Source organism: Carassius carassius, chromosome 27, assembly GCF_963082965.1.
Source record: "Carassius carassius chromosome 27, fCarCar2.1, whole genome shotgun sequence".
Classification (NCBI taxonomy): Eukaryota; Metazoa; Chordata; class Actinopteri; order Cypriniformes; family Cyprinidae; genus Carassius; species Carassius carassius.
The window spans coordinates 17,381,114-17,393,641 of NC_081781.1; the positions used below are offsets into that span (position 1 = coordinate 17,381,114).

Consider the following 12,528-nt stretch of genomic DNA (forward strand, 5'->3'; position numbering starts at 1 on the left):
ATTTTATTACCGCCCTCCCACCCTCCCAGGGAAACACGGTGGTTTTAACCGTGGTGGACCGGTTCTCGAAGGCGGCCCATTTTATTCCCTTGCCCAAATTACCCTCAGCCAAGGAGACAGCGTTGACCGTCGTAGACCACGTCTTTCGGTTACATGGCCTCCCGATAGACGTGGTTTCCGACAGGGGACCCCAATTTGTGGCTAAATTTTGGCAAGAATTCTGTAGACTACTGGGAGCGACTGTAAGTCTGTCCTCAGGGTTTCACCCCCAGAGCAATGGGCAAACCGAGAGAGCCAACCAAGATTTGGAAAGGGTGTTGCGATGTTTGGTCTCCAAGAATCCTTCCTCCTGGAGCCAACAATTGTCTATGGTGGAGTACGCCCACAATACCTTACCAGTATCAGCTACGGGCCTATCTCCTTTTGAGTGTAGTGTAGGTTACCAGCCACCTATTTTTCCCAGTATGGAATCCGAAGTTGCGGTCCCCTCCGCTCACGCCTTCGTCCAGAGGTGCCACCGCACTTGGACCAGAGCCCGTGAGACTCTACTCCAAGCGGGGGCGCGCACCAAGGCCAAGGCCGATCGCCACCGGTCTAGGCCTCCCGTATACGTCGTGGGTCAAAGGGTGTGGCTTTCAACCAAGAATATTCCTCTCCGTTCCGTATCTAATAAATTGGCTCCCAAATTTATTGGCCCGTTTACTGTCACCAAAATCATTAGTCCGGTGGCAGTCCGCCTCAAACTCCCTCCTACGTACAGGAGAATTCATCCCGCCTTTCATGTGTCCAAAATTAAGCCCGTATTTCATTCTCCCATTAATCCGCCTACCCCGGTTCCTCCCCCGCCGCGTCTCGTAGATGGGGAGACCACCTATTTGGTAAATCGCATTCTGGACTCTAGAAGGAGGGGACGCGGATTTCAGTACTTGGTGGACTGGGAGGGTTACGGTCCGGAGGAGAGAAGTTGGGTACCTGCCAGGGACATCCTGGATCACTCCCTTATCGATGATTACAATCGACAGGTAAGAGATTCTGGGGACGCCAGGAGGCGTCCTTAGGAGGAGGGGTACTGTCACGGTTCGTGAACGCACCGTCTCCAGCTGTAGTCTGGTTATGTCATGTTGATTGGTTCATGTGGGTGTGGCCACTGATCGCCTGATCAGCGGCAGGTGCATCTCATCCCCACCGCCTTTATAACACCCTGTCTTTCGTCTCTTGTTTGTCAGATCGTTGTTTGAGGTCCTCCGTGTTAGATGTCTGGTTCTCGTGTTCCTGTCCTGCTTTGTCTCCTGTTTTGGTTTGCCCTGGATTGTTCCCTTCGTACACGGATTATCATCACCTCTATCGGATCTACCACCACCGTCATCTGTACCAGCGCACTCAACGCACCTACTCACCAGTCTGTGCTGCCATCCAGATTCCTGCGTCACTCTCCGACCCTCCGTCAGCACGTCATTTACAATAAACACTGTTTACTTGCTTTTGCCTCCTGTCTCACTTACCTAGCGTCACAAGTACATTCGGCAGGCAATTATACAATAATGATATTAAATAGTGGGGCAAAATCGGCTGCCAGGCCACCGGGAATTGTCCCGGTTCTCCTGGTGTCCAGTCCGCGCCTGATTTCCACAGACAGGCAGAATGTGCAAGTCATATAGGCTATTGCATTTTTGGGGCTTAATATTCACAGACACTAGTCCATGTCAAGTTTTGATTCAAGTGTACTGACCTACTTTTGATTTAGTCATCCAAAATGTGGCATATTCCGTCCGCGTTAGGCATTCCGTTTTTATGACTGGATTCTACGAACCAGACTGTGTTTCCGCATCCCGGAAATTATTAGGGTGGTATGTCTCAGAATAGTCAGTGCAATTTGGGAAAGAAATCAGTTAAATCTGTATGTGGATGTGTGTAAATATTCAAATGTAATCCCCTTTGTAATCGTTAAAAATTCATAAGTAACTGTAATTTAATTACTAATTTTTTCGTAGTAACTGTAACTAATTACAGTTACAATAATTTTGTAATTAAATTACGTAACGCCGTTACATGTAACTAGTTACTCCCCAACACTGCGTATAACCTCGTTTGATTTTAACATGATTTGAAAAGATGGAAAAAAGATCTAAAGTAAAGAAATATGGTAACACTTTATTCTAGGGACCAGTTCCTTCTATTAACTAGTTGCTTATTATTAGTGTGCATAATACTAGCATATTGGCTCTTTGCTAGATATACTGCATGACCATATTCTACATCTCAAATCCTGCCTAATACTTAAACTTAACAAATACACATATATGCACAATATATATAACAATATATACAATATATACACATATATGTATAGATACACTCTAAAAATGCTGGGTTGTTTCAACCCAACTCTGGGTCAAATATGGACTAACACAGCTGTTGGGTTAAATTTTGTAATTAAATTTTTTAACCCAAAAGTTGCGTTAGTCCATATTTGACCCCATTTTTTTTCTGGTCACACTTTATTTTATATATTTATATTCTCCCATTTTTCAATTTCATGACAATATTACAATGTAAATGTGGTATATATAAATGTACATGTGGTAAATATATATATATATGCTAGTATTATATATATATATATATATATATATATATATATATATATATATATATATTTACCACATTTACATTTATATATACCACATTTACATTGTAATATTGTCATGAAATTGAAAAATGGGAATATATACTGCATAAAAGGTCCACCTCACTCATCCTACGTCTTATCTCTTCCTGGTGTCTATTCTAAAATCTGCAGCTTAGTCATTGTGTAATAAACTTTTTTTTCTTTCATTTTTTTTTATAACATTTTTATTTTATAAAATGTTAAAGAATTGTATGAGCTTGTTTGTTATCATTAAATTGTATAATCCAAAAGTCTGAAACCAATTTGGCATTTTTTGAATACGATGCACGTTTATTTTCCAAACTTGTACAATGTGGTCTTAGACGTTTGAATCCCAGTGTTGCTACCTTATTTGCAAACATTTACGAGAACTTCAGTCGCTAAAAACACAAGAATATCTTGTCTTTTGCTGGTCTCCTAAACTGTTTCAAATGTGATGTTTCCTTCCTTTTACATAACCTTAAGGGCAGAGCATATCGGAACTGTGGTTCAGTGTCTACTGTTTGTCCAGCCTCCGCATGTTAAATAGAGCGGCTGCAGTAACTGACAGCCCGTGTCATCAGCCACTCCCCCTTGTGCACACTCTGTGAATTAACTGACAGTGAAAGACAAGCTAGAGTTTGCTGGGCAGATGTGTGTGCCACACAGGTGTGCGCTCTCCTCTAACTCTCTTTTTCTGCTCTCTTTGTCTTGCTCATTTTCATCACCTGTTTCTCCCTTTTCCACCCACTTCTCTCATAACCTTTTTTGACTTTTCATCCTTTGTCTCTCTGTCCCCCCGGCAGTTTCATGTACGGCGAACTGACAGACAAGAAGACAATAGACAAAGTCCGACACACCTTTGATAACTATGAGTCCAATTGCTTTGAAGTGCTGCTCTATAAGAAGAACAGTGAGTATACCCAGCTACGATTGTTTAGCTGTGCCTGCTGCATCATGCAGGAAAGTGAACGTACAGAGATGCAATTGTGTCCATTTCCTGAAATTAATGAAAATGATTTTTAAAAAATTGTTCCATTTTTCTGTCTGATATACAGTTGAGGTCAAATGTTTACATCCTCCTTTCAGAATCTGCAAAATGTTAATTATTTGACCGAAGTAAGAGGGGTCAATAAAAATGCATGTTGATTTTTATTAAGTAACCGGCCTGAATAAGGTATTTCACATAAAATATGTTTGCATATAGTCCACAAGAGAAAATAATATTTGAATTCATAAAAATCAAATAGTTCGAAAGTTTACATCCCCTTGATTCTTAATACTGTGTACTTACCTCAATGATCCACAGCTGTAATAAATATGTTATATTGTGAAGTGACATTCAGCCAAGTATGGTGACCCATACTCAGAATTTGTGCTCTGCATTTAACCCATTCGAAATGCACACACACAGAGCAGTGAACACACACTGTGAGCACACACCCAGAGCAGTGGTCAGCCATTTATGCTGCGGCGCCCGGGGAGCAGTTGGGGGTTCAATGCCTTGCTCAAGGGTACCTAAGTCGTGGTATTGAAGTGGTATTGAAGGTGGAGAGAGAACTGTACATGCACTCCCCCCACCCACAATTCCTGCCAGCCCGGGACTCGAACTCACAACCTTTCGATTGGGAGTCCGACTCTCTAACCATTAGGCCACGACTTCCCACATATTGTGTTGTTAATCAATATAAAACTGATAAAAAAATATAATATACCCTTTTTTATTGGTATTCAGATAATATAGGCTTATTTTGAACTTTCTTCTTTTAAATACAGTCACTGTATCAAGCAGCACATGCTCATTGAAAAGTGTGTCTGGATGTAACATTAAAAATTCACTAATCCACTTCATTTGCAGACCGCATGAATGTCAATACAGCCAGCAGAAAGTGTCTGGTTTTATGACTCAGATTTAGACCATTGCGATTAACTTTTAAGTACCAATAAGAGCACAGAATCTGATGAGCAGTGTTGGGGTAGTTACTCAAAAAATTTAATTAGTTACTAGTTACTTCTGTAAATTGTAATGAGATTACTTTACTAGTTACTGCATTTGAAAAGTAACTTCACTACTTATTACTTTACTTTTTATTTTTCTCAACTCCTTTTTAATGGTTACATTTAATTGTATTCATCAAAAAGCATGTCTAATTCATTTAATTCATAACACATACATTTTCACAGCAATTTATTAAAAGTTTAACCAAAATTAAATGTTCAGGGCCCTATGAAATGTTTTATTTCTTCACAATATGTTGTATTTTTTGTGTAATTATTTAAATGCATAAAAACAACTTCATTTATTATTTTTTTCTTTAAATAGCCTTATGAAATGTTTTTTTCCCTTCAGAAATTCTGTTGTGTATTTACATTTTTCTGGTTATCAAATGAAGGCATAAAACAAAACAAATTTAGATTTTATTTTAAAGATAAATTGCATTTCTTTTTTCTTCTTCTGAGAAATATATTTTGCAGCATGCAGCATATAGTAAAAACAATTGCACAAATTGTCTTCGACAATACAGTGCAATAACAGTGCAAATGATTCACAAACTACACACAAAATGAGTGAGAAATATTCAGAGTGCAACAGAAAAAAATAGTGCAACTATCTTTATGAACTGTATAATTATATAATGATTTACTTAGTATACATAATATACATATTATAAATGATCGATTCGTTGGCTGTAATTTGTGTCAGAATCGATTTTACTGGGACATCGCCTAACGACCCAAGACATAAATCCCAGTGCTTTATCAGATGTGTTTCATCCTTGTTTTTGTTTTGTTTTATGTCAAAGTACTCTGTCGAGTGTTTTTTGTGCTTTTTCTGAGTTTTCTCATGCAAATGTGTTATTGTGTGTTTGTATTCACGCACTCACGACAGACTTTACTTTCACTTTGTTTTCGTTCATTTTCCAAAGCAATAGGCTATTTTAAGTAGTAGTTCAAAAGACTACTTATTGGTTTAATATGGGAGAGTTTGAACCAATCTGCGCACGGGGGTGGGACTAAGCGTCAACAATCATTTCTGTTTGGCTCAGAGGAACGAAAGCATTGGTTTCTTCTGACGAATCAATGTTGTCAAAATGCGATGACGTAATCACATACACTACGGCGCCTCTGAATATCCATAATGAGTTTTTGAGGGTTAAGCGCTAAGATCAATCGTTATCGGAAAACCCCAGCCAGAACTTTACACACAGGCAAACACGGCATATGTAACGCAGGAAAGCGCGTTCCTATAGTCTAGTAAAGTAGTGTAGTTACCAATATTATTAGTGTAATGCGTTGCTTTACTTCGTTACCCCAAAAAGTAATATAGTTACTGTAATCCGTTACTTTGTAAATTGTTACCCCCTACATTGCTGATGAGCGACAACAACTAACCACCTCTTGCTCCTCACATATCATCTTCATTTATTTCTATTTTCTTTTCAATACAAGCCATTATAAAAATTAACACTGAAGATTGTTTTCTTTGCTAGTCACTAATTCAATTCCGCATGTAAATGCAGCTCACCATCACAAAACGCATTACAGATTGATGATGGGAAATTCCAGACAGATCTTCTTATGTATGTCTTGACTGTTTATACAGTCTGATGTTAATGACAATTAAGATCCTACAGTGTGACAATATGCTATAACGAGTTAAAAACAGTTATTTTAGAGAGTCTGAAAAACCTGTGTTCTGTTCCATTCAGTTGCACTCAGTTTAGCTGTTGAGTCGTGTCTGTGTGTGTGTGCACACGCTCTCTTCTTATTCCCTTACTCTCCTTATCCAGATTCTGTTAACAGTCACGTAATTCATGATCATGACTGATCATCTGCTACTCATTCCCGTCCCAAAAAAGTACCTTCTTTGCTGAGTTATTCGATAATTTACACCTCAAGGCATCTTGCATTTTGGACACAATTGCATCCTGTCCACTCTTGAATTTTTCTAATGCAGCTACTATAAAGATAAATCTCCTCATGTAGCCTCTATAAGATAAAGCTGTACTGTTAAGCTCAGATGTAATGACCCATTAGGCACACGGGTTACACAGTATATTTCTCATATGGGTGAACCGAGAACCTTGGTCTCAGTGATCTTCCTGTCTCCCTCTTTTTTCTCAATTCCAATCTTTCTCCTGCAATCTTTATTCACCACCATAATCTCATTATCATTTATTCTACTGCTTCCCTTCCTTTAACCTCTCTGTCACTTTCACTTTCCCTCATCATTCTCATCTTTTTCATCCATGTCTTTTATCCTCCTGGTCATGACTTCTTTTGAATCCCTAATTCGCTTCTTTTTACGTACCATTTTTCATACTTTCCTTTTATTTCATCCCGCCCTCTCTCCTCTCTCGTTGTGTTCATCTGGTGCTGTCAGGAACCCCTGTGTGGCTCTACATGCAGGTGGCCCCCATCAGGAATGAGAACGACAAGGTGGTCCTGTTCCTCTGCACTTTTAAGGACATCACTGTCTTCAAGCAGCCCATTGAAGATGAGACCACCAGAGGTAAGAACTCTTGCGTGTTGCATTTATCAGAATTGGGGTAAAAAATGTAATTAACTCACATACACAAACTTGAATTAAAGGTGCATTTTTTATGTGGATATAGCGCATGTGAATAAATCCAACCAGATTTATTCATTAACAGAATTACTTTATACTGGGGATGCTTGTGTGTTGCAGCCTGCTTGGCCTAATAGCACATGCTAGTATACTGAGAGCGACAAGCTGTCACTTTATGTTGGAGAATGTTGCTTATGGGCATCACTGCAGTCAGTCGTGGAGGTTACTTGTATAGACTATATGTGCATTTATGATTGATGGGCATTGATGGATTGACACCGGAGCTCTTTAAAGACACACACACACACACACACACACACACACACACACACACACACGAGATTTCCCCTCAGAGACTTGATGGCAGCTGCTGTCACTTTGTGGCATGGCACCTGTGCCCAACTGAGACTCTTGTCAGTGGGTGTGTGCAGAGCGACAGGAAGTGAGTTCAGCGAGTATCACTCTCTAGCAGATAAAACAGCCTATCAGATGGAAAGACTATCAGATGAACAGGCAGTTTTGGAATTAAACCATTCTGAATTTAGTGACAGCTGTGGTAGCAAATGCTATTAAAAGTAAAGGTTTCAAAAGGTGGATTTTTACAACAGTGCCATAGAAAAACCATTTTGGGTTTCCCAAAGAGCTTTTTTTTTTAAACACTTTATTTTAGTGTTCTCGTTACATGTTACATGTACTTACTATTATAATAACAATAAATTATGCTTAATTTCATGCAAGTAACCCTAAGCCAAAACCTAATCCTAACCCTAACCATACAGAAAGTAATATTAATCAGTACTTAAATGTATAATTACACTGTAACAAGGACACCTTAAAATAAAGTGTAACTAATAGTTCTTAAAATAAGTAATAGAAAAGTTTTGATAATCATTTTGATAATCCAAAGAACCTTTTCTCACTAAAAAGAACATTTTGTGGCAAACTCTTAAAATAAAATAATATGTGCTTTATTGGAATCAGTAGTTCCATGAAGAACCTTTAACATCCATTGAACCTTTTTACAAATGGTTCTTTATAGTGGAAAAAGCTTCTGTAGATTTGTAAAATGTTATTCGCACTAAAATTGTTATTTTAAGAAATGTTAGCTGAAAGGTTGTTGGGGGAACCAAAAATGGTTCTTCTGTGGCATCAATTTGAAAACACCCTTTTAGAACCTTCACTTTTAGAAGTGCATGGATGTGAAAGGTTCTTTAAGGAACCGTTGATGACAATAACGAACCTGAAGTATAACTTTAGTGCTTGAATAGTAATCTCCATGCTTTGGGAGTTAGAGTCACATGGTATTTGGTATGAAAATGTCAATGAAAACACAGCGATTTCAGTAGCTAATTACTGCCTATCTTCTCCCTGTTGAATAGCCAAAACTCTACTGGCTATACGTATCCATATAGCTTTTATTAAATATTTATGAATATAAATAAATAGGCATTACAGATGCTTACATTCCTTTGACATAGATGAGCCTTAGTAATGCCCATGTCAAGAATATAAGCTGCTCATTGCCACACACTGAACCACAAACTTTCTTAAGCATCTATCAGGCATTCAAATCACCTACAGTGACTACTTTCTAAATGAAGGACTATTTGCCTCATCAGAATGTTAATCTATGCTTCTGACCCTTGATGCACTAATAAATATTAACAGCACAATCCTATTATTTATAGATTGACAAGTCACTTGAGCTTGTTGTTAGGTAAATATGAGATCTGTTGTTCTAAAGGAGCATTTGTTAAACGTCACGCGCCAGGTGTGTATTCAGTATTGCTTTATGAATAGCTCATTTGCATTTACTGATGAGAGAGTGCAGAATCAGATATGGAATGCCTGCTTTGAAATCTTTGAACTTTGACCTCAGCTGCATTGGCAATAAATTAGAAGATGTACTTTATAAGGTTCCTCCAGTAGTGAAAGTATGTATTTAAATCATGATTGATGACCTTACTGGAATGAGAGTGATGGGCTATACAGCATCTGCTATATGTGTCACCTTTCTGAACTTTCTGTTTCCTTATTTGGTCACCTTCCTTTTCTTGTTTTAGTTAAGTGATTGATCCCCACCTGTTTCCAGTTCCCTCATTACCTTCTGTGTGTATAAATGCCCGTTCTGTTCAGTTCTTCCTGGTCTGTGATTGTTGATCGTTGTTGATGTGTTTGTTGAATGTATGCTAAATGTAATCTTGTTAATATAGTCTGTACCTCCTTCGTCATCAGTAAACTCCTTATTTGTTCCAGATCCTCTTCTCCTTTGTTTTACGTTTAGCACTACCTCATCTGTAACAGAATCACGGACCAAAACAGTATAGTTTATTTTAGCGGCGTTTTTCTTTCTTTTTGGTTTTTTATATTTGTTTTCCTCCTCTCCCGGAATGGCCATCCCAGCAGTCCTTCTCCTATGCCTGGAGCAACTGGACCGTTCGCTGGAGGACCACACCAGGGACTTTTTAGATCTGGCGTGCCTTACTCACTTCCCCGTGGTAAGGCACGCCTACCAGCGAACGGTCCTCGAGAGGATTTCGCCGCTTTTGTGGAGTGGGTGCTGGAGAAAAATGGATCTTCGTGGACCATCAACACCGCCGAAGAGGATATCTCCAGCCCCACTCCCGACCCAGAGACCGGCCAGCCACCATCAAACCACACGGAGCCAGAGCCCACCGCAGCCGCAGAGCCCGAGCCAAAGCAGGACCTCGAGAGCGCGACTGACCAGGTGTGTGAGCCGGCAACACCGTGAATCATGGGAGTCCTCGTGGAGATCGAGGGCGTGGAGGAATGCCCTGCCCACACTCCTGCGACTGAGGGTGAGCTGTATCCGGTCTCGGGAAATATGGAGCAACTTATGGATCTAATGGACTGGTCTATGGAGGTAATTCCTGTATCCCCTGTTTTTCCGCTGGTTCCATCCAGCCCTGATCCCCTTGTATACCCTCTCAGTCTCCCACTCCTACCTCCTCCAGTCAGCTCCTCTGCTCCATTTCCGCTGGTTCCACCCAGCCCTGAATTTTCTGTTTCTCCGCTGGTTCCGCCCAGATATGAATTTTCTGTTTCTCCGCTGGTTCCGCCCAGCCCTGAATTTTCTGTTTCTCCGCTGGTTCCGCCCAGCCCTGAATTTTCTGTCTCTCCGCTGGTTCCGCCCAGCTATGAATTTTCTGTCTTTCCGCTGGTTCTGCCCAGCTATGAATTTTCTGTCTCTCCACTGGTTCCGCCCAGCTATGAATTTTCTGTCTCTATGCTGGTTCCGCCCAGCTCTGAATTTCCTGTGTCTCCGCTGGTTCCGCCCAGCTCTGAATTTCCTGTGTCCCTGCTGGTTCCGCCCAGCTCTGAATTTCCTGTGTCTCCGCTGGTTCCGCCCAGCTCTGAATTTCCTGTGTCTCCGCTGGTTTCGCCCAGCTCTGAATTTCCTGTGTCTCCGCTGGTTCCGCCCAGCTCTGAATTTTCTGTGTCTCCTATACTCCCTCCCAGCCTCCCTCTCCCACCTCCTCCTAGACCTGCCAGTTCCCCTGCTCCACTTTCGCTGGTTCCGTCCAGCCCTGATTCTCCTGTGTTTCCTCCCTTCCTTCCTCTCTCTCCTCCTCCTAGACCAGACCGTTCATCGACCTCATCTCCGCTGGTGCCAGTCAGTCCCGCAGCTCACCCGCATTCCACGCCATCTGGGCGCGATGGTTCGCCGCTGGACTGCCAGTCTCCAGCTCCGCCTTGGCGTGTTAAGGCCCTGTCTCCGCCTCCAGCCTCCGAGCCCTGGACTCCTCCTCGGTCCTTCGACTCAGCGGCTCTGCCTTGGCTCTTAGCTCCCTCGTCTCCACCGTGGCCTGTCATTCCACCTGCTCCACCGGGCTCCCTCGTCCCTCAGGCTCCACCTTGGTCAGTCGTCGACCATCCGCCGCCTCGGGACTCCACTCATCTGGTTCCACCTCGTCACTCCATCCCTCCGGCTCTGTCAGGCTCCTCCTTCCCTCTGGTTCCATCGTCATCCTCAGTCACTCCGGCTCCACAGCGGCCTTCCAGGACCCCGCCTCCGCCTTGGTCGCCTGAGCCTTCTGCTCCACCTAGGCCCTCCGGATCCTCGACGTCACCCTGGCTCTGCGGCTGTGCTGCTCCATCTTGGGCTCCTCACCCACCGGTGCAGTCTCCGCCTGTCGGCCCCCTGGTGTCGTCAGCCCCTTCACCATGGCTCCTCCCGCCGTCGACTCCACCATGGATCTCCGTCCTGGCTGGTCTCTGGTGGACCATCTGGCTCCTCCTGCTCCTGGCTGCTCTCTGCATCCACTCCGCCCTGGTCCCTACCTCCATGCTCCCTCGTCACCTGCTCCTGGCCTGCTCCTCGCCCACCTCCAGAACCCCCACCCTCCCTCCGCTGGTATTCCTCTTGCGGTGCGAGGACGCACCATTCCGGGAGGGGACGAACTGTCACGTTTCTGAACTTTCTGTTTCCTTATTTGGTCACCTTCCTTTTCTTATTTTAGTTAAGTGATTGATCCCCACCTGTTTCCAGTTCCATTACCTTCTGTGTGTATAAATGCCCGTTCTGTTCAGTTCCTCCTGGTCCGTGATTGTTGATCGTTGTTGATGTGTTTGTTGAATGTATGCTAAATGTAATCTTGTTAATATAGTCTGCACCTCCTTCGTCATCAGTAAACTCCTTATTTGTTCCAGATCCTCTTCTCTCCCTTTGTTTTACGTTTAGCACTACCTCATCTGTAAGAATATGATTTAAGAGCTTGTATAAGGGGGCTGTTTCCTAGGGTCGAAGAGTCAGTATCATGTAAGCATATTAAAAGGATTTCTGAAGGATCATGTGACACTGAAGACTGGAGTAATGGCTGCTGAAAATGCAGCTTTTTCATCACATGAATAAATTGCATTTTAAACTATATTAAATTAAACAAATGTATTTTCAATTGTAATAATTGTAGCAGATCTGACCCGAATCAGACAAATAAAAGAGTCGGTCAGGACTGTGGTTGAAACATGAGCCAAATTCCTCAGGAAGGCAACCGGAGGTCATAAATCAATTCTAGTGCCACAAGTCCGAAACAAGTTAACCAACTCTTTCACAGAACAGCTTTCAACATTAACACCACTAGAACAATTATTGACAATTTCAATTTGGAGAAGAGATTGTCAAATATGGGGCAAGTAATTGAGAAGCAACGCCGGACATCACATGTAAACTCATGAGAGTTATACACAATATCCTTAAACACCTCCCCCACCTAGCAGAACCAGACTGAAATTCCTAAGGGGGGCCTTTGAACCTCTGGTCTCCACAGAAATCTTTGTCAGATAATGACAC

General features: G+C 42.0%; 1 protein-coding gene across 1 annotated transcript in view; it reads left to right on the forward strand.

The window, feature by feature from the left end:
• Window positions 1–12,528, forward strand: part of kcnh5a (potassium voltage-gated channel, subfamily H (eag-related), member 5a) — a 99,969-nt gene that overhangs the window by 17,348 nt on the left and 70,093 nt on the right. Inside the window, exons 3-4 of the mRNA XM_059513000.1 lie at window positions 3,454–3,560; window positions 7,032–7,160. Of these exons, the coding sequence (XP_059368983.1) occupies window positions 3,454–3,560; window positions 7,032–7,160 (236 nt within the window). The remainder of the gene's footprint in view (window positions 1–3,453; window positions 3,561–7,031; window positions 7,161–12,528) is intronic.